This window comes from Protobothrops mucrosquamatus, unplaced genomic scaffold (assembly GCF_001527695.2).
Source record: "Protobothrops mucrosquamatus isolate PMUCROS unplaced genomic scaffold, P.Mucros_1.0 scaffold23, whole genome shotgun sequence".
Lineage (NCBI taxonomy): Eukaryota > Metazoa > Chordata > Lepidosauria > Squamata > Viperidae > Protobothrops > Protobothrops mucrosquamatus.
The window spans coordinates 2,173,158-2,198,480 of record NW_015386408.1 but is presented as its reverse complement, the minus strand read 5'-3'; the positions used below and the strand labels follow the sequence as shown (position 1 = coordinate 2,198,480).

The following is a 25,323-nucleotide window of genomic DNA, read 5'->3' as shown; positions in this document are numbered from 1 at the left end:
TGTGAAGCAGAAGCCAACACAAAATTAAGATAGGCAGGTATTTTATTGTGCCCATATATTAACAGCTTTTGAGAGGTTTGGTGTGGAATATATCACAGGAAGGGGAAAATAAATGCTCTCTTCTCCAGCTGTTCTGGGTAAGACCTCCCACAGCTACTGTAAACCTTAAAAAAAATCTTAACAGTTTTTTCCAAAAGCCACAGAAGAGGCTCGAGGGCAGTGGACACAATTTTTATCAGTAGCAGCTGCAATGTAGCACCAGCCAAGTGGGAAGGGTTCCTTCTTTTTTTCCAAAATGAAACGCGCAGGCATAATTGTGTGGGCTTTCTTTCTAGAACCAATGTCCTCCCTTGCGGTAGCCATTTACATCCATATAAACAGGTGCTTCTTGTACTGGATACAGCGAGGTGAGGAAGCAGGCTGCATTTGCTCAAAAATATTGAACATCTGAAATTATTACAGGGATATTTCAGAGCTTTGCTCAGTCATTCAAAATAGGTCTGGGAAACATCAGAGAAGCTCCATTCAAGGGGTAAAACCAAATGGTTTTAACTCTGATCTTTTCCCTCACATGCTTTCTGATCTAAGAGAGGAAGATTTTTTATCAGAGAACAAAATAACTGATTTATCTCAGATACAACACCAAAATAGGGACTTTCACCCAGGAAGCAGCCAGGGCTAACATAACCTTGGCTTCAATCCAGCATGAGATAAGCTTCCTTCCTCCATTGGCTGTTGCCTGCCTCAAGAAGAAAACCTGCTCATGACCCTGTTTTTTGTTTGGTTTACTGGAGAGTAATAACAGACTCAGAAACTTTGAGAAAGTCTAATTAAACAAATACCTTTGTCAGCATATTTAATTTTCTCTGTGCTGGCATTAGAGAGCAAATATTTGTCCTTGAGTTGGATAAGCTACTCACTCTATGGACATCAAAGAACCAGTGCAAATATAGGGGTTTTCTTTTTACATTTGGGGGTAAAACCTTTGTATCAACTGAGCCAACACTTTTTTTTCCCCTCAGAACTGAACTTGAATGCAAAGTCTCAACAATTTGCTTCTTATGTGAATGTGGTTGAATAAAAAAAAAAAAAACAGCAATGGTGGGGCTTTTGTACCTTTAAAATTATGTGGAATACTTTTTAGCCGACTAGTAAAGCTGCAAGAGCCCTCTCCACTTCTACATTTGCAGGAGTGAATGCAAAGAGGTGGTTAAAAAAAGAAGAAGAAGACAGAGGCCAGAATTACTCCTTGTTAATGTGCATTGCATAGTTGTGGTTGCTATCTTGATTTTTTTCCTACCTCCTATTCAGCGACATGTCAAAGGTGACATGCCAAACATTTTGGATGACACGCCAAATGTTCACCAACTCCTGACAACAACTTTTCTCCCTGTCTGAGTTTACCAAAGAAACGGAATGAACAAAAATACAAGGTATGTGCGATCTTGCACCATCCAAAGCTTAAAATGGATTCTTGCCATCTGTATCAGCATATGATTTTGTCATCTTCAGAATTTTGATTTGTGAGGACATGAAAGAGAGAGCAACTTGCAAAATGTGCTAGGATTGTGGCAGCCGCACCATGCAATTGTCTTCCAACGACTACATTTTCAAGGTGCAGAGCATACCTGTGATCGCATTCGCCAAAATGAGTGTATTATCAGCGATTGTGTGAAAGCAGCTTTTGCATTTGTGTGAATAAGAAGTGCATTGAATTACAAAGGAATATGTACAGCATTGTTTCTCTTTTGCTCAGGGAGGAGGGGGTGGTGAGGCACCAGCAGAGTTAAATTAGGTATTTTCCAAATTTTTTGACTTGCCAAGCCCAAAATGTTTGCTATCACTGCTCTACTTGCAGTCTTCCCTTTACACCTTGCTGCTTATTGAATTTCCTGGCCTTAATTCACATTATGGATTAGGTAATCCCTACATTGTTCAAGTGGGGAAAAAATGAATTCATTTTGTAGTGCAATTTTCGTTATCACTCATTTACTCAGATGTACCTCATTATGTTTAATAGGAACTGTGAATGCATGCAGCAGCTAGGTGTCCTTTAAATGTTTAAATTTAGACACTGATCAGCTCCAGCCAGAGTGATCCAATGGGAAAGGAATGAGGAGTTATTACTAAAATGTCTGGAGGGGACAAGGTTATTTTTTTCCCCCAGAGACAAGATTGCACCCTCACTTAGTGTGGACTAGTGTTACTTTGTTCTTTGCAATCCTCTGACAGGATTGCTTTTCATATTCAGAGACATATAAAACAGCTTAAAATGACCAAATTATACCTTTAAGGTCAACAGTTTACACCATAAGCAACTATTGTGTGTCTTCATATATTAAACTATAAAATTATTTGAAACCATACTGACTGGGCTTACATTAAATTCACACATATTTCTTTTATTAGATTTCCATTCTACCTTTATTTTGTACAACTAAAGGTTATATATATATATATAATTGTCCCTCCTTCTATTTTCCCAACAGATGGGGCAGGTTGAGAGAGAGTACGTGATCCAGCTGGCTTTCATGTCATGAGGAAAAGCAAAACTTACAGTTTTCTGTGATACAAAGCACCTTTGAGACAACTTTGATCTGGATGACTGGGACTCTCCACAGGCATTTACAGTCTTCAACTCCCCCCCCCCCCAGTATGTACTACTAAAGAGGCTGGCTAATACACTAAGCCACAAATGGATAAAGCATGTTTTGGCATAGTATAATAATGTATGAATCTAGCACATAGTATCTTAAATAGGTGAAACAGTACTCTAGTTATAAACTTGGTTTACATGTGTTGCACTACAAGTTATTTAACCATGGCTAAACCCAATTAGGTAAGCTCAATGGCTGGGTTCATGCATCACATTTGGCCAAATTAAAGAAATCCCCTTATGGAGTGTGCTATATCTGAATGCAACCACAGAGTCCCCCATGGGTTTTTTGTTCTTTTTACCTTCCCTACTTATTTAAAATTAGCCTGGAGCTTGGTCCCATATAGACCACTTTACAGAAGAGGTGGCATATTTTCATACTATTTTTATATGCAATTTTATAAGAAAGACAAATGTAGCAACAATTACTTCAGAAGACCACAGGTGACCAGTGAGCTGGTGGTGTCTGCTACCCAGATATTGCTAATTACTGATTGAGTAATTAGGCCAAGGCCCCAATTTTCTAACACTCTTTCAAAAACCTGGGCTACATAAACTTTCGAATAGCAGGCACTTTTATACAGAGGACCCATAGTCCACTTGACCCATCATGCCAAATTCAAACCAGACGAAGAGCAGATATTGGATGAAAAGGTCAGTGCAGGAAGGTTTTAAAATCTCCCACAATCTTGTTCCCATTTTAATTCCTGGTATCAGTAGCTTGTTAACTTCAGAATTAATGTGGATCCAGTCCAAAGAGGAGACTTACAATGGGGTTTGTTTTTTGGGGGAAAATGCTTTTGTATGTATGTTATGTATGTATATATGTATGTATGTATGTATGCATGTATTTATGTATGAGAATTGAATGGTGAATTGATTATCTTTTTCCCACCCTACATTTTCAAATACTATAGACTGAAATGTTTGTTTTTAGGTCATCCCTCCACTCAATTAATGTTAGTCAGAGGCAAAAACCTTGATGCCCTCCAGATGTTTTCTGGCTATTAGCAAGTCGAGTGGAGTAATTGGATAAACTTTTGGACATCTGGCATTCTTCAAAATGCCTACTCTTGACTTAAAGTGCTGGTCAAATAAAAACAAAAGGAATGTGCTTGCTGGTTTATTAATTTTTTTTTAAAAAACATGCCTTGCTCTTTTATCTAATTTAATATACATAATGCAAGGAAGAAGGCAAATCACCCACCCATTTTTTAAAAAATAAATTAAAAAAACTGCTCCTGGGACATTCCATTAGATATGGAACTGGTTTTTCTCATGCTCAAAGTTTGGTGAAAGATTTCATTCTTAGGTACACTATGCAGTAACTATGTAGATATTTTTTTATGGTACAGTCATGCAGCCGTTCCTTCCTAAAAATATTTATGCAGGCTTCTTGGTTTCTATTTTGACAACTTTCTGTCTTAGAATTCTCCTATTTTTAAATCTCTGCGATTTCCTCCAAATTTATCTCACTCTTCCAATTGCCTCCATGTTTTGTCCTAAAACGGGCGCCACTCAGCTTAAAACTATCTCTCTGTTGTTCTGGAAGACTGATATTTTTCTTTAAACTGCAGAGGGTTAATCTCAAGGGTTCTGTGGTGTCCATGCCTTTGATGTTGCTCCACCCTGCTTAATTCCTTGACGTTCATCACTTGCTTCTCATTCCTTTGCCTTTCCCAAGATTGGTGTTCAGAGGAGGGAGGAGGCATATCCTACAGAGAGGACGGATTATTCTTGTAAAATTAAAGTTTCAATTTTATACCTTTTCAAACTTGGTGGCTTTGATTCTCATCCCAATTATCTGCTGTTTCTTCACATGGCTCTGCAGGTCATTCATAATTTTTTCAGTTTAAAATATTTCAACAACAGCCTACGCAAAGTATTAAGGTGTTTTGTTGCTGTCTCTTTTATCAATTGCTTGAACCTGTGGGGGGTCTGTATGGCTTATATCACATTTTCCATCTGCCTTTTCCAGATTCTTTCTTTGTTCACATTCTTTCGTGCCTTCCTAAAAACTTCACTGCAGACAGCATCGTATTTAGCTGCAACTTCTTGGGGTAGAAGAAAACTTTGGCTCTGAACTTGCAGATTGGAGGCATACAAAAATTCAGTTTCTAAGTTAGCTGCTTCCAACTTTGAATTCCATGCTGTTTATCAATTTAAAAAGACACACCTGACATCTAATTAAAACTGGGAAGTTGCCCAGAATCCACTGGAAAGCTGATCTTACTCAAGACTGGGAGTTATCTACACCACGTTACAAACGAGTTCAAAGCACAGCTTTGATCTTAAATCTTTGCGCCACAGCAACAATATTGACAAAATATGAATGCATTATAACAGAAGCTGCTGGGACGCTTTGATTAGGATGTTTAAGTGGTAAAGTTATGGATGAAACTGTTTTAGCAAAAAAAAAAAGAGTAATTAAGACTTATATGCAGTGAGGAGGAGAAAAACAAAACAAAACAAAACAGAAGCACTGGCACTCCTTAGGGCAGGACCCATAGCTTAACTATCCAAGTACTGTGGGTGTGACTCATTAATACTTGTTTTAAAAAAAGCCACACCTCTTGGAAACAAGCTCTGAATGCCAAATAGAAAATTGCTTGTGTGAAGAAATGTAATTCATGTTACAACTAGCAGCTCTGTGGATTCCTGACAGTAAAGCATATACACCATTTACAGAATGATTACCATGAATGCGTTTCACTCTATGTTTTTTTCTGAGAAAGACACCTGATAAGGAAGCAGAATCTTGGATCAAATAGCTTTTTCATGCACGGCTCTTTCCTGAATGGGCTATTCACCTACATGGGAGGAGCAGACTTTCCTGAATGGGCAGTTTCCCTACAGGAGTGGAATAGTGGAGGAGGTGTATAGTTGGAACAAACCACAGTTTTTGCCTTGAGAATGAGAAAGTACAGAAGGGACCAGAACTGGGAGTTGGCTGAAGAAAGAGCCCTTGGGCTACAACATCTAATGCCTCTCTGCTACATACCTCCTGATTCCAGCAGTATCATTTGAGTAGAGCTCTACTGATGCCCATCTCAACAAGATGAGCAGAGTACTGTAGGTGTACTCGGTACAAATACAAGAACTGTAGCAGGTATGGCTTGGTCACATTTTGTCAAGCTGACTACAACTTGAACCTCTAAGTCAAGGGTGTCAAATTCGTTGTGTCAAGTGACATGTCATGACGTATCACAACTTTTTCCCCTTTGCCGGAGCTGGGGTGGGTGCGGCTTCCGTGTGACGCATCCGGCCTGTAGGCCGGCAGTTTGACACCCTTAATCCTTGGCTCCTCCATTTATTAAGAAAGATATAGTTTTATTACAGATCAAATGTATTGTAGCATTGTATAGCCAGAACTGAGAATTGTGCGTCAAAATCTCTAAGTTCTACTCCCCCCACTTAACTGTCTCTCATTGCTCACCCCAATGTAGCCAATCAAGTCCATGCAAGATGTTTTCATAACGGTCAGTCAAAGCGCAGTTTGGTATGCAGCTCCCTCCTTCTTCCAGCTGGGTGACCTTGAGGCAGTGTCTGGATGAGGTACAACTACTTTCGATTTCCCAAGCATTCTCCCCCTTCATTCCCCCTCCTCACAGTTCATGGCAGTCTCTCACCACCTAGCAGCCCAGCACAGCAAGTGGCAGCTGACACATTTAAGCAAGTGAAAAAAATACACATTGCTAACTACAGGACTCCTACCCATATAAGAACTAACATTTATTTTACTGAAATAATTTTACCAAATTATTTTGGTAAATAAAATATTGTCGATATGCCAAAAGTCTTCCAAATATTCTCTGGACTTCCTAGGCCATACAGTGAATAACTGCAAATGAAGGAGAGTTGAAACTGGAAAGGAATACAAATAACACTGAAAGATTAATGTAATTACATTGTCACAGATTGCTCAGATATAGGCCACAAATTTTATAGAATTAAGCTTTCTTCTTCTTCTATGTGTAACTATATTGGAAATATTTGCCTAGCCTGTGTTGTATGCAGTAGGATTTTACTGATCCTTAGTTCAATATATATTAGGCCCTTTTCCGTTTTTAAAAACTTTCTTTTTTTAATGTAGTTCTTATAATGTTAGGGTACTTTAACACTGTATTGTCAGATTTAACATAAAGAGTTTTGGATAAGTTCTAGCAGAATCAGTCATTTCTGGGAGAGGATTTCTTAATGGTGAATGTACAAACAGAAAAAGGAAATATCTATGCACAAATAATTCTGCACCTACAGTGAGTTATTTTTCTAACATTCTTGTGAACCAATTTGCCAGTGAATGTGCCAATGTTTAAAAGGCAGATGATCTACAAACCTGTCCTTGATTTTTATGACTGCCAGAATGACTGCCAGTGTATGATCCTAAACACATGCTGCTTTAATTAAGACAGTGCAAGGAAAATAATATAGAAACACATCTTTGCTCTTTTTAAAATTGAGATTATATGCCTGGCAATCTTTTTTTTTTCATAAACACTACTTACAGAAGTACCAAATTACTCTTTCAGCTCAGACTCTATTATTGAAGGAGTGTTTCCCCCCACACAATACATCCAGATATATTCTTTGAAACTACCCTCTTGAAGCTTTCTGTTGATCAAGAACGTCTGATACCTCCTCTCAGCTCCTGCCAACAATGTTAATGACATAAGCTTATGGGAAAGATTGTTCAAAATTGTTTTGCTACCTTGACTTTTTTTTTACCTTTTTTTACCTTTCCCCTATTTTTTTTTTACATATTTTATAATTTCTAACTAAGCCGTGAAGCATTCCCTGTAAGCAACATCTCTAGTTTATATCATTCTTTTCTAAACATCAATTCTCATTCATTTTGCTCTTTGCTCCTCACTTTATAGCATTATAAACTCTGCAATCTTTGCTTTCTTGCTAATCCTCTAGTCATGGGAAATAATTAACTCTTCAGACAGAAAAGTCTTTGGGTCCAAATAATTGTCTAATAATTTATAGTTTTTTTCCCAAGCTGCTCTAGAATTTATTTTCTCACCTTCAGTAAGAAAGAGCACATGGGTAATACGGTTAAATCGATCTAAAAGCCAAACTATATTCTCCCTCTCAAAACAGCAACATCTGGCTTACTTGCACACAATTTCCAATGTATTCTTTTAATGCTGGTTTGGAGGCTGGTTTCCTCCACTTCTTGACAATTTTTTATTAATGTTAATTGTAATTTCTATGCATTAATCAATTAATCAAAGTAGTCAGGAAAGGGGAAAAGAGGGAAGGAGGCCTACCCACCAATCTGACCGCACCACCAATGGAATGGTCACTGAATCACATGAAACACCTTGAAAATGCCATGAACTGCTATTGGCGGAAAAGGGGAAACAATACTGATACATATAAAAATAATTTAAGGTTGGGGAGTAAATGAAGGCAATGTCATGGAAACAGAAAAACAAAAAGGATTGCTAGGACAAAAAGAGTTTGCTTTTGGGGGGGTTTAATACATTGTTTGCAGGTAGGAATTGTTCCTAAATCTATCGTCAATAACAGAGAAGAGTTCAAGAAAACACCAAGAAAAGCAAGGAATTCAGCTGCAAATAATTATGTTTCCTGTCTCACTACTGAAAGGCCCTGTTGCGAGTGAAGTAACGTTCAACTTTTGAGAAAAAGTGCCTGCTGTGTTGCTGTACTCCACCTGAAGCAAAATTGCTAAGCATTTCAAGTTTTTCAGCCGAGCTGTCAATCAGGTCTGGCAGGCTTTAAGCATGATTTGCCACACCCTCTGTGAGAAACAATTTGGGATGTTTCATTGAAGCATGTTGAGACTTAATCCCTACAAGATGGAGTTGTTGTTGGTGGGAAACTGACAACGCTGGATGATTTGTGGCCGATCTTAGATAGGATTGTATGGTTCCTGAGGAACCAACATCCAACATACATTAAAAGTGCAGTGGACATAAGATACCCAATTTGTTTGGGATATCCGTGGCTTAGTAATAAAGCTTATGTTTCTGAGAAAAATGCCTCAGGTATAGAGATCTGGAGAACCTCTATTCAAATCTCGTGTTGCTGCAAGCCAGTGTGTAATATATGGGCTAGTTCAAGTTCATGGGTTATTTATGTTGTCTCAGCTGAGCCTACCTCACAGGATTGTTGTGAAGAAAAACAGGAGAGACTATGTGCACTACCCTGATCTCCTGAAGCAGAATATAACTCTAAGAAACAAACCAAAAATGTAGTTATATTACTGTGCTAGAATTAAACAATGGTTTGGCTATAAATAAGATAGCTTCCATTGTTTGGTGCCCAATTCAAACTTTAAAACCCTAGCTAGTTTTGGATCCTTAGGGGACTTTTTTCAGATCAACTGGTTTGCCTATGCTTTGAGATAAGTCCTGGGGGTTTAAGGCACAGTAATACAGTTTTCTCTATACACCTTTGAGTTCCATGATGCCTCATAACTGAAACCACTCATGTCACTTCTAAATGTATAGTTGCATATTGCCTCCAACAATCAGGGTCCTCATTTTACTGACCCCAGAAGACTGGAAGGCTGAGTCAACCTTGATCCCGTCAGGATCGAACTCCTGATAGTGAGCAGTGAGTTAGCCTGAAATACTGCATTCTAACCACTGCACCACCACAGCTCTTAGTCCTTATTTACTCACCACTCATTGAGCAACTGTTCAAAGTCATGATAACACTGGAAAAAGAGCAGCTGTGATCCCTGAAGTCGTGGCCATTACAGCATCCCTGTGCAGTCATGATTGTGAATGAGGCACTTGGCATTCAGTGTGTATCTATGATAGTCACAGTTTCCTACATTCTGTAACTTCCATGCAAATGTATTCAAATATTTGTGTAGAAGCTCTACTTGTGCACCCCCTTTTCCTTTTTAAGAGGAAAATATCCAAGTTATCCTGTACTCTTTCAATTATCCCTCTCCTGGTGAACAAAGGAGCTAATGTGGTGAGTCTCAGAATTGTGTATGAAGGCACTCAGATATTAGTGAAAAAGTCAGTCACAAAGAATTGTTAACTCCAAAATACTGCAAGTTTCTACTACAGTGTTTTAAAAAACTGTGGGTTAATAGATCACATTAATGTAGCTCATAATGTCAACATTTGCATTACATCACTAGCATTCCTTATACTTATGTTAGCTAACTTGTTTCAGTTAGATTTTTTTCCCCTTGTTTGTTCTGCATGGAAAAGCCTGTCAAGAAATAATGTAATTAGACAATTGCAAGTAAGACTACATGTTGTTCATAGTGGGCAATTGGTGATCTAATTAAAAGATTTACCTTTTTATTTATATATCAAATTAGTTTATAAACATTTGGTATTTAGAGAAGCAAAAATCGGTTTTAGAATTTTTCTAAGTTGCTTGGAGTAGAGTGGCATAATAATAGCAGTAATAAATACATTCAATTTACAAAGTAAGATTTGTTCTGAACTACTTTGAAATATAATCATATGGAATGCACCTTGTATAAAAGTTTAACATTGCAAAATTTTAATGTATTGAGCTCTGCCTCTAATTAGACCAGTGGTTCTCAACCTTTTTAATGCCGCAACCCCAACCGGTCGTAAGTCGAGGACTAAACCGGTCGTAAGTCGAGGACTAAACCGGTCGTAAGTCGAGGACTAAACCAGTCGTAAGTCGAGGACTACCCAACCGGTCGTAAGTCGAGGACTTTCCCTGCCCAGGAGTGCCGCACATGCGTGGTTCCGCCCCCTGCGCCGGCCGAGGCGTAGCTGGCAAGCGGCAGAGACAGAGCATGCCGACCACCAGCTGGCCCAGCCCAAGGGAGGTAAGGCACCCGCCGGAAAAGGGGAAAAAAATGGCGGACAAAAAAAAGGCGGACAAAAAAAATGGCAGACAGCCTTGCTTGGCGACCCCCGTGAAATGGTCGATCGACCCCAAATGGGGTCCCGACCCACAGGTTGAGAACCACTGAATTAGACAATTACTAAGACCTCTTATTGATCTAAGCCCTTATTTTCTTCCCATCCTTTAATGTTATGTGCAGATTTCAAGGGAGAACAATTAGGTTATGGAAAAAGCACTGAGAAGTCACTCTTCCAATAGAACGTTTTCCTGATCTTTAAAGCACTTCAGGAGGACTAGAGCAATAGCTGTAATTCTTATACGGAAAAATAATTACGGTAGCTAATTTAAAATTTAAAAAATCCCAACTAGTTTTATAATTTCACATGGCAATGTTTTACTGTTTAGTGTGAACTGACACACTTCAACCAACAAAAGTTTATAGTTCTGCAAATGGTTTATAATAGAAGAATGAGAACTGTGCAACCAAAAAGGCTTCAGATCTGGAAGTGTCTTTGTTTAGTTAAGTACAAGCTTTGTTATAAATTGCAAGCAAATGACCCTGAGGCTGTTTTGTTTTTATTGTGAAGCACAGAGTCTTGTTTTATTCCTTTATCTCACCTGCCCATTCAGTGTATTCCAAGGAAATAGGGAGGTATTATCTATTAAAAATTAAAGCCTAGGAGTTACTCAAGAAAATATTGGTAGCAGCTACTTCCTAGATAGGGAATTCACATTCCTGTGTCTCAAATGGATCTTTGTGATTGAGGCTTGGCTGGAGAGCACGTAGCAACATAAGATTTCCCCCATTCTCTTTCAGTTAAGGTGGAAGAGCTTTTGTTCCTTTGGAGAGGGGAAAAACAAAAGAGAAACTAGAACAGTGGTGGCGAACCTATGGCACGGGTGCCAGAGGCGGCACTCAGAGCCCTCTCTGTGGGCACACGTGCCGTCACCCCAGCCCTAGGCCTTCAGCTGGGTTTTATAAAACCTTTTCGCTTTAGGCCTCCACCGCCATGTGCAAAGAAAAAAAGATTCAATCAATCAGTCAATTTCAACTTCTCGCGGGAAAAAAAAAGAACTTGCAAAGTTGGAATTGATTGATTGAACTTTTTAGTCCCACCCAGCCTGCCGTTACCACCGCAGCCACGCCCACCCAATGGGCCACACCCACCCAATGGGCCACACCCACCCGGCACCCGACGATGCATAAGTGGGTTTTGGGTTGCAGTTTGGGCACTCGGTCTCTAAAAGGTTCGCCATCACTGAACTAGAAGTTGACATAATGCATTGGAGCTAGGAAATTTCTCATTACTAGCAACCCTCTGTTGCTCCTAGAAGTCAGTATGCCTTTATCTTGATGATGTGCTTTCTCTTTGGCCCACCTCTTGAGAGCAGTGCTCTTACTGCACTCCTCCAGTGAAGCTGCTAGATAGGTGCAATCACTGCCGTGTGGAAACAGCCCCAGTTCCTGACTATGGTTTTCTGAGAGGGTGAAATTGAACAGACCTCTCACACATTGGTCAGGAAAGGACATTTGGGCAAAGGAAAGGAGTCCTGCATCACCAACTCCCTTCCAAGTAAACTGGCCATAACGGAATTGCCTCTCCTGACCTCCTTTTGGTTCCATTGCTTAATCAGCCAATGGAATCTGAGAAAACCAAATTTCACCGTGATTCCCAATGCAGAATCCCCCATTGGGTGATGGTGGGAACTGGGAGGTCCAGGACCACAGCATCAGCACCATAAGAGCCACAAGATTACTGACATACACAAGGCAGTCGCTTCCATGCGCCCCACCTTATAGTTGCAGAGTGACTCAAGCCGCGGTAAGACAAAAATACCATTTGAGTACAGGTAAGTCCTCCATTTACAACCACGATTGAGCCTAGTATTTATGTTGCTAAGTGAGAAATTTGTTAAGTGAGTTTTGTCCCGTTTTACGACTTTTCTTACCATATTTGTTAAATGAATCACTGCAGTTATTAAATTAGTAACACGGTTGCCAAGTGATTTTGGTTTTCCCATTTGACTTTGCTTGTCAGAATGCCACAAAAGGTCACATGATCCTGGGGCACCGCAACCGTCAGAAATACGAACCAGTCGTCAAGCATCCAAATGTAAATCACAGGACCACGGGGATGCTGCAATGGTCACAAGTGTGAAAAATGGTCATAAGTTTCTTTTTTCAGTGCTGTCCTAACTTGGAACTAAACAAACCGTTGTAAGTCGAGAACTACCTGTATTGCAGTATCTATTTATTTAGCATATGGCAACCACAACCTCTAAACTCGTCTCTCTGCGGCTTCGGCCTTTTATTGACCTCGGGAGGCGGGCGGGAGCACGCGGACACGTGTTCGCGAAAGAGCTGGCCAGGCGTCCTCGCGCCCGGGTAAAGAGACTGTGTGGACGCGCTCTCCCTTCCCCCGCCCCCGTTTCCAAATCACATCAACAGGGTCGTTACGCTGTGGGGGAAGCTGGCTAGCCAGGTTCATAATCCTGCTCCCTCTTTGGGAAGCATAAGGGAACTTTTTGCACCGTCGCCTCCCCCCCACCCCCCAATTCCCAGCTTTTGGTGAAACTCTCGCCTCGGGAGAAGAGCGCGCGCCACAGGGCGATGCCCCCGCCCGGAAGTCAAAAGTTATATTGCGAAGTGGCGGAGCGATTATCCTCACCGGCGACTTCAACCCTTCTCCGCCCCACCGGGAAGAGTCCCACCTTCCGTAGCATTTTTCCCGTGGGAGCCCAGCGCTCCTCACTTGGCCCTCCCAGCTAGACTGCCTTGTTGTCGTCAAGGGCGACCGGGCCACCAAGGGGGGGGACTCTTTGCAAATGGAAGCGAGGACGTAACTGTGCGCGGGGCGTTGGCTTCCACCTCGCCTTTGGGTTGGGCCCAGGTAAAGGCGCGGAGGCGGCGGCCCGGGAGTCTCTCCGGCAGGATCTAGTTTTATGTCTCTGGCTCGGCGGGAGGAGGGAAGACGGGGGGTGGTGGAGAGGCGAGGACCGGAATGAACTGGAAGGGCGGTGGTTCCACGCCCAGACTTGTTAGTTCAAAAAGATTCCCAAAAGTTGCGGCTTCGTCCTTCCTGTGTCTGTAGGGAGGAGACTGGCTGATCTCCTCCTCCGCCGCCGCCGCCACCAGTAACGCCGCCGCTTGGTTTTCTTCTCACCTGGACGCTGCTGCTGAACGCCACTGGGACCGGCCTCTCTTTTTTCTCCCCCCAAACAGCTAGTCTTTATCTTACTTCTCCTTTGTCTTTAGCCCCTCTCCTCCCACTTTTGTGTGTACCTGTCCCGGCTTCCTCTCTCCCACCCTGACCGCCCCCCCTCCTCCTCCTCCTCCTCCAGACCAGCCGCCTCGCTTTCTGCATTGCGTAAGGGAACTAATTGGGGGCTTCGCGCTACTCGCTCGTTTGCTTCTGCCAGAAGTCGGGAGAAAGAAAGAAAGAAAGAAACAACAACTAGAATACAGCCCTTCTCTCCAGGACGCCTCTCTTCAGTTCCGTCGGTGCAAGTTGATGCTTTTCTGGTGATCTGGCTCTTCTTTTCCTTATCCGAGGCAGCGCGCTTGAGCTAATAGAGTTTTCAAGATGAGCATAAATGGATCCCATCCCAGGCTCAACACCTTGGGCAGGATGGTCCGAGCGGAGTCCGGCCCGGATATGCGTTACGATATGAACTCCCATATGATGATGGGAGGAGGAGGCGGCGGCGGCGGGGGAAGCAGCCATACTCATAAAATGTATTATGTCCAGAAAAGCTATGTCGGGGACATCAACTCGGAAGGATATACGTAAGTGCAAAACAATATCCCCACGTATCTACCTCTCCTGGGTGTATGCGTATGTCTAGGTTTTTCTCTTTGCAAATAAATAAGAGTTGCCCTGTTAAGGAGGAACGGACGCATCCCATCCTGGGCAGCTCTTGTTGATTGCTGAAACCTGTCGTTGCTTCCCGGAATATAAATACCGTGCTGATTAAGTTGTGCATCTGTGTGAAGAAAGAAGAACTAGTTGCAACTCATTTTATCCTCAGTTTACTCACCTCCTTTTGTGGAGAAGTTGCTCTGCATTTGGACTTGGAGTACAGTATGGGAAAGATTATTTCCTATGATATCTTAAAAAAAAAGCCCAGGATAGAGTTCATACAGTAGGTTCTGGTTGCAACTTTTGTTGACACAATGGCTTTTGGCAGGCTGTAGTTTTGGGTTATGGCTGTTGAATTGTAGGATAAAGGGGAGATCAGATGGATGATTCACCCATCAGTACAGTATTTTGTGGGATTAAAACTAATAGTTTTAACTGTGTGAGAGCATAAAGTTTTCTGATGACTAATGTCCTTTTTGCCTTTCATGGTTCCTTTTGATAATGGAATTGCTGTAGTCTTTATATCACCCAATTCCTTTTAGAGTTTATCAACTTGAAGGCTGGAAAGTTGTTTTGTGCTTTCAAGAGAGAGTCCTAACAAAAGAATAGTTTGGCTTTTGTTGATCCACTAAGGATTTTTAAAAATTATTTGCATTCTTGAGAAACACTGCTTCAAATGCCTTATTTTTCCTGTTGTGGAGACAGCATGCTGGTTAGGAAACTGCATTTAGTTATGAACCATTTTTACATGTATAATTGAAAAGGACAATATGGATAGTGTTGTAAACACTACTCAGCAGGAACAGTTATTGACCTTGGCTCTTCCCTTGACTGTACACTTTGTTCACATTACCTTCTCTAGATACTATATGATCACAAGGAGCATTCACATGCATATGAGAGAGGGCAGGCACCCATGGCTTGCCTGTGCATGTATAAGCAAGAGGGAGTATCATATATGACAAGTATATGAGATTTTGTCTGATTTCTGACATCAAACTGTTTCTGCAGAAAGGGTATTGTGAATACTAGCCCATTTAACTGGTTTATGCCCTGTTTATTTTGCTTGGTTAGCCGGGCTTGTTTTCACTGATGTGACTCCTTGGCAGAACTACCAAATAACACTTAAGATTAAAAATTGACAGACTTTATAGAGGTGTGAATCTTGGCTTCTCCCTTCCCATATTAGTAGTTGAATTTGTCATCAAAGTTTCTTTTCAGAACCACCATCTTTTTTGTTTAATGAAGCTCAGTAGAATTCTTTTTTCTTTCTTTGAATAACAAAATTGGAAAGTTTCTTTTAGCTAGTTCCATTTTATATCCTATCTTATAGCATTGCTGTGGCTCATTATGTGATGTAGTGCTCTAGCAGTACTGATAAACTATTAAAGGAAGCTAAGAATGTTGATTCTTAATTCCAGCTGTGTGAACCACTAAAACACAAATTTAGAATGTCCACTTTAAAGAGACTTGTTTATATTTGAAAATTAAATCTCCCCTTTGTGGATGGCATACATTCAAAGGTAACTGATAAAAACATGCTTGTTTTTAATCTCTTACTGTGTTTAATGTTTGGGAAGTAATTCTTTTCTCAGCCCCCTCCCTTTCTTTGCAAAATTTATTTTTGGGACTCACATTGTTTTTTCCTCCATGTGGACAATTTACTAACTATAGAGATTCTAGATTTATGGTTAACTTACCATATATTAACTTTCATTGAATACTTACTTTGATATGCATTTATAGTATGGTTATTGAGATATTCTCTTCTGATGTTTGAGCATATTGAGACTTTGTATAAACCTTAGAGCCAGTTTGGTGTAGTGGTTAAGGTATCAGACTAGAAAATGGGAGGTGGGGGAGGAGAATTGTGATTTCTACTCCCATTTTAGGCAGAAAGCCAGCTGAGTGACCTTGGGTTAGTCACTCTCTTTCAGCTTTATGAAGGAGTTAATAGCAACTTTTGAAAAACTGCAGGAACTAGTCCCTGCAGTTATTTGGAGTCAGAACTGACCAGAAGACACACACAAACACACATAATTAACTCTAGTTAATAACTGATAATAACCCTATCACCAGTGTCTGTGCTCTATATTTAATACTCTCTTCAGAGTATTAACCCAGCCTAGTTTGGAAACTATTATGCAGAAACGTTCAGCAAAATCAGTACATTTTATGAACATTTATCTCCATGGATTCAGAATAAGTAGAAATTCAGATACAGTGGAGAAAAGTTTTCTTTGCTGAATTTCTCTCATTTAATTGTTAAAAACCAAAAGAGCTCTGCAGAAATTGTGTGAATTAAACTAAGATCAGATGCGAGAAATAGAGAATGGAGGACATCTGAAAAAAAATTGGTTTTTTTAAAGGCAATTTGAGCAACTACTTTTCATGCAAAAATGAATGGAGTTGCTTGGGTGTATGCAGCATATAGAATTCTTTCAGCCATTAATAGTTACATAATTGTTCCTTATCTTTCTGGCTATTTTCTGAATTTTCCTGTCTTTTTTGCCTGCAGCATCAACATGTAGCTTTTGTTACTTCTTGTCATCTTCTTGTCATCTTCTCTGGCTACCACACTTAGTATTTGTTTAATTCTTAAGAATATACCACTCTTCAACATTAGGCATTTAGAAATAGCTGTAACATTTGAGAAAGTTCGCATACTGAAATATAGAAGTATTGGCATATATATTTCTGGATGCAAACTAATTTGTTCATCAGAGTTTCAGCAGACTTGCCTGTGAGGTTAGGGTCTGGTTTTCTTAATTCTTTTGTTTATTTTTGGCTGTTCATCTACCAGCTTGGAGTTTACTGAAATGACAGTGCCAGCCTCTCCCTCCCCCAAGGGTTGAGTAAGCTGTCTGTTCTCAGCTTCTCAGTTGTGGGAATCTAGGAACAAGTTGGTTTCTGTAGCAGTTTCATTGATAAGGAATGGAGATTGCAAATGCAATGGCTAGTGATTAACTCCACACTTTGCAAAAGGGCTCTGGCCAGTCAAAGCTCCTTTATCACTCTTTTTCTTTTTCCACTCATTGTAAAGCATTTTATCTCAAGAGAAGCCCCTATCTGGCCTGCTTTCTCCAGTATCAGACATGAGGGATGGGTGGTGTGCACGTTTTCCCTTCCTCTCTCTTCTCCTGTATTTGTGTTTTTACTTTTCCTTGTGCAGAGCAGGAAGTACATGATTCCTTCCAGGCAACATTGCCAATCTCTCCTTACCTACTGTATATCAACTCTCAGAAATCCAGTAGAATTTGCCAATGGAAGTCATTTCCGTTACTGTTTTTTGTGTTTGCCTACACAAATCTCATATAGTTTATCAAGCCCCCCCCAACAGATGTCGAGAGCTTTCAAAGGAGAGGGGCAGGGGAAATTTAGTATCACATAAGTAGAATTTGTTCAAACAATATTGGATGTTGCTTTTAGAAATTCTTACACCTATATGGAAAGTCAATATTTTCTTATTGCTTATTACGTGTGGAGAAGTGGTGATCAAATTTAATTTGTGATTAAATTTGGGTGGCATTTGCTTCAAAAACATAATTTCTAATTCCTTGATTTATCAATGTTTAAAATAGGGTAAGAATTATTACAAGGCAAGGCTGTCTTTTAAATGCATTTAAATCTATCTATGCAGCGAACTTACTTGCAGAGACAAGTAGAATACAGGTAGCAGTCTGTACAGTCATGCAAAGACTAGAATTACAACTTCGTGTTTTTTTTTAAAAAAAATCTGGTTATTTCCCCCCCCCCCTTATTTCCAAACGCATCTTCTTGGGGCGGGGCAGGGCAGGGCAGGGCATGGCGCTGCAGACTATGTGAACAAATGCAGCTACTATGTTTGTTAATGAAAATGACTGCTACACCATCACAATTGCAAGATGAGAATAAGGAGTGTCCCATAATATCCATGACTAATGAAAAGATCACTTGATAAAAAACAGAGCATGCAACCTGATTGCCAAGTATAATCAGATATAAAGAGCTAACAATTGTAGGTGGGTTTGGGCAAGTAGGGGAGACTAAAAGCAATTAAAAAGTAAATAAAGAACTAGGATATTTCAGCTTTTCATTAAAAAGGGGCAAAACTACTTTACCCCCCCTCTTTGAGAAAGTTAGGAGATAAGTGAGATTTTGTAGAGTTTGGTATGCAGAACTGGCACATCTGAGCAAGTGCAGATGTCATATCCCAATAGCTGTGCTGATCTTTCATAAATTGAATTGTGCCCATTACAAAACATGCTACGCAAATGTGCTATAGCTGATAGATTGCTATGCAAAGAAGCCCTTTTTATCCCTACTGGGTGCTTCAGCTAGCAATTGCTATTGGTATATTATCTGAATGCAGAATGTACACTACTTCCAGTTTCTGCTAATTAGAAAATTAACCTGTATGTCTTTAGAAAAATAATTATGTCTCAACATAATTATATATACCATCAATTTCATGAGCGTACTATATATTAGTCTTTTGTTTTTTTCTTCAAAAAAGCTAACAGTTGCTTCTATGAATATCACTTGTAAGTTCTTAACGTGTAACATTGACTGGGAATGGTGCTGTTAGACTCTGTTTTGGCAATCTCAGGTGTCTGGATAATTCCATCTTGCATTTTTAAAAGAAAGCAAGGTTCTAGTCCCCATTGTTGCAATTACAGAATTTTATTTGTGATAATGGAATGGATGGCAATGTAGGAAACTTTATAAGAAATAGGGAATGATCATTGGATAAGATATTGTTTTTGTATCGTTAAAAATATAGTTGGGAGAATAAGTGTGCAGCCCTTGTTTAAGTGAAATATAGGATGCTGTAGACTCTTGCCGACGGACATTGAAGATGACAGAGAAAATTGTTGTTCTTTATAGAATAAAGAAACCTGACATAATTTATAATATTATTTGTAGGTTTATATTCTAGAGCATTCTGTCCCAGTTCTTCCTCAATTATATATACCATCAGTTTCATGAGCATACTATTATTAGTCTTTTGTTTTTTTCTTCAAAAAAGCTACACTTCTACACTTATTCCAGGACAGTAATAATAACATGATTGATGTAGAGAAATCATAATTCTATGCAGTCTGTCTTTTTATATGTTTTCCCCTTCATGTTGTCTGCATATTTATGTAATAATTGCAGTAAATATTTTGTTTTTTCTATTCCAACAGAAGAAGTTAGTATTATTTCAGTAGTAGTACAGAAATATTTATTCAGTATTTAAAGTATTTAACTCATGGCAAGTATTGTTTTCCTTTCGCTTTTAAGTACTTACATTCTGTATTCCTTTAATGGTATCTATATCTTGTTCAGAGATGTTTCTTGCAGCTGAAAATAAGAAAGGAAATTTTTGTTTCCCACGTTGAAAAGTGGTTAAAATTGTTTAGGGTTGCAATTACTTGCACCTCCCATCAATTTGTTTTCAATGTCTTTTATTCTTTTTTTCAAAACACTTCCAGTGAGGGCACAGTAGTAGAATTATTTATGCAAAATTAATGTGAAATAAATTATATATTGAGATAAATAATATATATAAACTGTGAGAATAAATACAGTATTGAATGACACCAAATTTGAGGCTGATTTTATTTCACATTTGCATATACATGGTAACAAATCCTGAAATACATTAAAAAAAACAAACCAAGAAGAAGCATAAGAAAACAGCTTATAAGCTATGATAAGATGTTAAAGTCTTGCAGGAAATGGGGTGAAGAAGGTTTTTGCCTGGTACTTAAATGACAGTCATTAGAGAATATGCTTTTAGACCAGGGGTCCTCAACCTGGGGGCCGCGGCCCAGTAGTGGGCCGTGGCCTGCCACCGGGCTGCGGAACAGGCTGGCCAGTGTGCGTGTGTGTGCACACTCTCTTACTTGTGTTAGCACTGTGGCCGCGGGGCGCAAAAACAGGCTGCCGCACCATGGGGTACAAAAACGGGTTGCCGCTGCACCTCGGGGCATGAAAATGGGCCACTGCCGTGCCTCGGGGCGCGAAAATAGGGACAATGATGATGCACCTCAGGGCACAAAAATGGGCCACTGCTGCACCATGGCGCACAAAACAGGCCGCCGCGCTGCGTGGTGCAAAAACAGACATAGATATAGTCTTGATTTGAATGAGGTGGTCTTGATTTGAATAGCATAGCCTTGATTTGAATCCCCTCTAAAACTACTGGTGAGAGTTCATTGAACGTGCCAATGTTAAAGCTCACCTTAGTAATTTAGATATCTAGCAGGTGTGAAAACTATAGAAATATGTTCTTAGGGAGGAGCACCAGGTCTAAGTGGATATCAAGTGACCTTGAGGCATTGCCTTGTTGTCTCTACTTTATTAAAGAAGAGTGGCAAGTTTTAATTTATTTCCTTGGCTCAAAGGAAGCAAAAGGAATTAGGCCTGCCAGGGAGAAGAAAAGCTTAATTCAATTCAATGAGTCAATCAATCAATCAATCAGAATAGAGCTGGAAGGGACCTTGGAGGTCTTCTAGTCCAACCCCTGCTCAAGCAGGAGATGCTATATCATTTCAGACAAGTGACTGTCCAGTCTCTCCTTAAAAACCTCCAGTGATGAAACACCCATAACTTCTGGAGGCAAGCTGTTCCACTGGTTAATTGTCCTCACTGTTAGGAAGTTTCTCCTTAATTCCAGGTTGCTTCTCTCTTTGATCAGTTTCCACCTGTTGTTTCTTGACCTGCCCTCTGGTGCTTTGGAAAATAAGTTGACCCCTTCCTCTTTGTGGCAACTTCTCAAATACTGGAATACTGCTATCATGTCCCCCTAGTCCTTATTTTCTCTAGACTAGCCAAACCCAAATCCTGCAACCGTTCTTCATATATTTTAGTCTCCAGGCCTTTAATCATCTTAGCTGCTCTTTTTTGCACTTTCTTTCTTAGTCTTGGTCTGAGTGTTTTTGAGTGAAGTGGGAACATACAGTGTTCCCTTGTAAAAGAAAGTTTTGGGGTTATAGCAGATCTTTGGGCTTTTTGCATTATGTAATCCATATACATCCTACATGCGGTAAGTGTCTTCTCAGTTGAATGATTGTTTACTTCAGAGGTGACCAACCATTGTCTGTTGGCCGACTAGAAGAAAAGGGAGGGGGAAGCATTTTACATGTGTGCATGTGTGCACGTGCCGCATATGGGGCGGGGCTAGTGCTCGCATGATACTAGCTCTGCCCTGTTCTTGCGTGGAACAGCGCTTTGTTTCTGTGCCCTGCAGTGCGGTAGCAGCCGTTTTTGCACCTTGCAGTGTGGCGGTGGCCCGTTTTTGTGCTCTGAGGCGTGGCGGCGCCCATTTTTGCGCCCTGCGGTGCAGTGGTGGCCCATTTCCACACTCCACGGAGCATCGTCTGTTTTTGTGGCCCACAGTGCGGCGGTGGCCCATTTTCGCACCCCGAGGTGCAGCAGCAACCTGTTTTTCCTATTTTTGTACCCCGTGGCCACAGTGCTAGCGCATGTGAGGGTGTGCGCGCCCACTGGCCAGCCTGCCCCGTGGCCCAGTGGCCAGTAGGCCACAGCCCATTACCAGGCCGCGGGCCACAGATTGGGGACCCCTGGTTTATTTTCCAAATCTATGTTTTAGGGTGTTTAGCACACATCAGCATCTTGGTTTATTATAGTGAATTTCTAGGGTTTCTAGTGGCGGTATTCAGCCAGGACCTGCAGTGTTCTTTTTAGGCTATCATACGTTTGGGTGAACAGAACTACATCATCTGTATCTAAGGGAATTGCTATCTATTTTTCTGCCAGTTATAGGGCACTTTCCTGTGTGAAATGTTTTAATACATTCTTCCATTTGGGAGATGCCTGAGCCTGTTTGAGAGCTCTGATCTTACCAGGGAGGTACTCTATGGTTCCTCATTTGGAGCACCTTGCCTATATTCAGCTAGCGCTGACTTGCAACTCAGGATGACTGTATTGTGGAAAAGCAGCCCGAGCAAGTATTCTTTGTTCTTTGAGCACAATGAAATATATATTTTAAATAAAAGAGCTGCTACTTGTACCACTGTTATTGTACTAGACAGCGTTCTGCTTTATTTAGCTTTTCTAAATAAAAATTTAGAATGGCATCCAAAATATATATTTTAAGCTTCATAGCTGGGAATAATATTCTAGTGCAGTGTTTCTCAACCTTGACAATTTTAAGGCATGTGGACTTCAACTCCCAGAATTCCACAGCCAGCAATGCTGGCTGTGGAATTCTGGGAGTTGAAGTCCACATGCCTTAAAATTGTCAAGGTTGAGAAACACTGCTCTAGTGGATAATTCCAAAGGATGGCACTCTTGTAAACGTGCTGTTCTGTTTTATCTCCTTTGCTTCGTTAAGCCTAAGAAAAAGATTAATATTACTACAGCATTTGTATTTATAACAATTGTACAATATGATAAAACGAATCTGAAGGTAGGATCCACAGATGGGTGAATTTCAGACACAGGACTACAACTACAACTCTGTTTGCAAATTTGACTGTGTCACTTTGCAGTCAAAGTCAGTTTACCTGAGGAATGGGGCATAGTAAAACCCTTTCCATGTTATTTTAATTTGTATGAATATGTACATTCCTCTCAAAAACATTTTAAACTATGTTGTGCCCTTCAGAGTCTCCTTCATATCACAACTTTCTGGATGGTGCTTTGGTCTCCCAATATAGCTTTTCTTAATTGGAGTCCCTTGAGCTCTCTGGAGTTTAATTCTCAGAATTTCCTAGCTAGCATGGCTGGTGGCAAGGAATTCTGGGAAGAGAAACTGCTGGTTTATAGATTACATTTTTATTTGCTGAATAGACAAGTTTTCATTTTCAGAAAAGAATGAATGAAAGAAAAGTTCCTCATGAAAGGATTTCTACCACATGACTGTTTCACTAACAAATTAAATCCAAAACAATCTATAGATAGTTTAAAGTTCCACCATCAGCTTATTTTGGGAGCTTGCATGGGTGTGTTCAGTGTTGGCAAATTTCTGATGGCTGGTTCTTTATAACCAAACATTATCATAGAGCCTCAGTTTCTTATACATAGTGCCCTCACCAAAAGGTCAATTATGAGAGTCTGGAAGGCAGTCTGATTTTGGAGATTGCTTAAGATAAATTTCCAGATAAGATTTATAATATTTTTAAAAAGTTGAGGAGATTTCAGAGATCTGGCTCCAGCCAAAAAGTTCACAAAAATGCGACTTTTGAGATAGTATTGACTGCTGGAAATACTCTGGGAGAGATTTCCAAAATGAGGCTTAAGAAAAGGGGCAAAAAACCCTTTTGGTTACCACGATGTAAAAAAGATGCTGAGACTCTAGAAAGAGTACAGAGAAGAGCAACAAAGATGATTAGGGACTGGAGGCTAAAACACATAAGGAACGGTTGCTGGAACTGGGTATGTCTAATTTAATGAAGAGAAGGACGAGGGGGGACATGATAGCGGTCTTCCAATATCTCAGGGGCTGCCACAAAGAAGAGGGAGTCAAGCTATTCTCCAAAGTGCCTGAAGGCAGGACAAGAAGCAATGGATGGAAACTAATCAAGGAGAGAAGCAACCTAGAACTAAGGAGAAACTTCCTGACAGTTAGAACAATTAACCAATGGAACAACCTGCCTCCAGAAGCGGTGAATGCACCAACACTGGAAGTTTTTAAGAAGAGACTGGACAGCCATTTGTCCAAAATGGTATAGGGTTTCCTGCCTGAGCAGGGGGTTGGACTAGATGACCTCCAAGGTCCCTTCCAACTTTATCATTATTATTATATATGTCCCCCCCACTCCCAGCTAATACGTAAAATAGTTTTTTTCAACCCAGCCTCCTCTAGTCTCTAATTCCTTGCAATTCTCTCACTATATTGACTGGCCAAGAGGGAGTTAGAGTTCAATGCATCGTAAAGGTGCCAATTCAATAGTGAACGCTGTTTTAAGAACTTTCTCCTAAATTTTCTCATTTGTATGGATTTGATCTAGTGAAAAAAAAAAATCCAATTCACAGCAGGTTAGCTGCTGCTGCATGTTCCCACAGTAGTTTCACAGAGTGCAGACTCAGCATTGTAATACCACAAAAAGGAGTGACCCAAGTATCATCAGGATCTTTCTGAAGTCGAGCAGGTTACAACACTTTAATTTAAATAAGGTGTGTTATGTTCTTTTGGAAAACACGTTTATAATTAATGGTTGATTTCAACAGTGTAATTGGTATTCTCTTTCTCACTCTTGCTCTTTCAGTCAAAATGGAACTGCCACAGTGTCCCGGCGTCAGAACACCATTCAGGACCTTCTGCAAGCTTGCTCGGATTGCCTCATGCGCGCTGAGCTCATAGTGCAACCTGTAAGTTGGGAGACGGTGTTGCTTCACTCTTTTCAATAAGTGAACAATGGCAGATAATGCAGAAAGCAAATCAACATGTTAAGAAGAATGCATAAAATGATAGAACAACATTTGCTTTATATTGAAAAAGCGTAGGGTTCATTTGCACAACAGAGAGAGAGGGGGGGGAGAGGGAGAGGGAGAGAGAGAGAGAGAGAGAGAGAGAGAGAGAGAGAGAGAGAGAGAGAGAGAGAGAAGGCACCAGATGTCAACCTGGTGATTGCATCCATGTTGTTTCTTTGGAAACATGGAACTGGCGTCTTCCATCTGCCTTCCGCCCCATCCAGTCAGTAGCCAAATTGCCCTGCTCATTTCGGGTTTTAAAAGGATCAGGGAGATGCCTTGGAGTGTTACTTCCAGTCAAACAGGCCACAAATAGAAAAATAGGCCGGGTTCATATATTGGTTATGTATCGTGCTTCTGCTCGATTATCGAGCAAACCTGAGTTAGATAGATTCATATAACACACAAAATGGTAAACAATGCTAGTGTAACTTGATGCTTGTGAAACCAGTCACAAATTGTTTTGCTATCAGACTGCTTCCTACATTAAACATTAATTTTGTCTAGATTCCTACATTAATTAACATTAAACATCATAATTTGTCATGCCATATACATATATTCATCTTTTGGTAGCTGCTTGTA

At 40.4% G+C, this 25,323-nt stretch overlaps 1 protein-coding gene across 1 annotated transcript in view; it reads left to right on the top strand.

Moving 5' to 3' along the window:
- Positions 1 to 13,926: 13,926 nt before the first annotated feature.
- DSP (desmoplakin) overlaps positions 13,927 to 25,323 on the top strand; it is a 47,137-nt gene continuing 35,740 nt past the window's right edge. The window contains exons 1-2 of the mRNA XM_015810839.1: positions 13,927 to 14,261; positions 24,534 to 24,636. Coding sequence (XP_015666325.1) covers positions 14,059 to 14,261; positions 24,534 to 24,636 — 306 coding nt within the window. The 5' untranslated portion in view covers positions 13,927 to 14,058. The remainder of the gene's footprint in view (positions 14,262 to 24,533; positions 24,637 to 25,323) is intronic.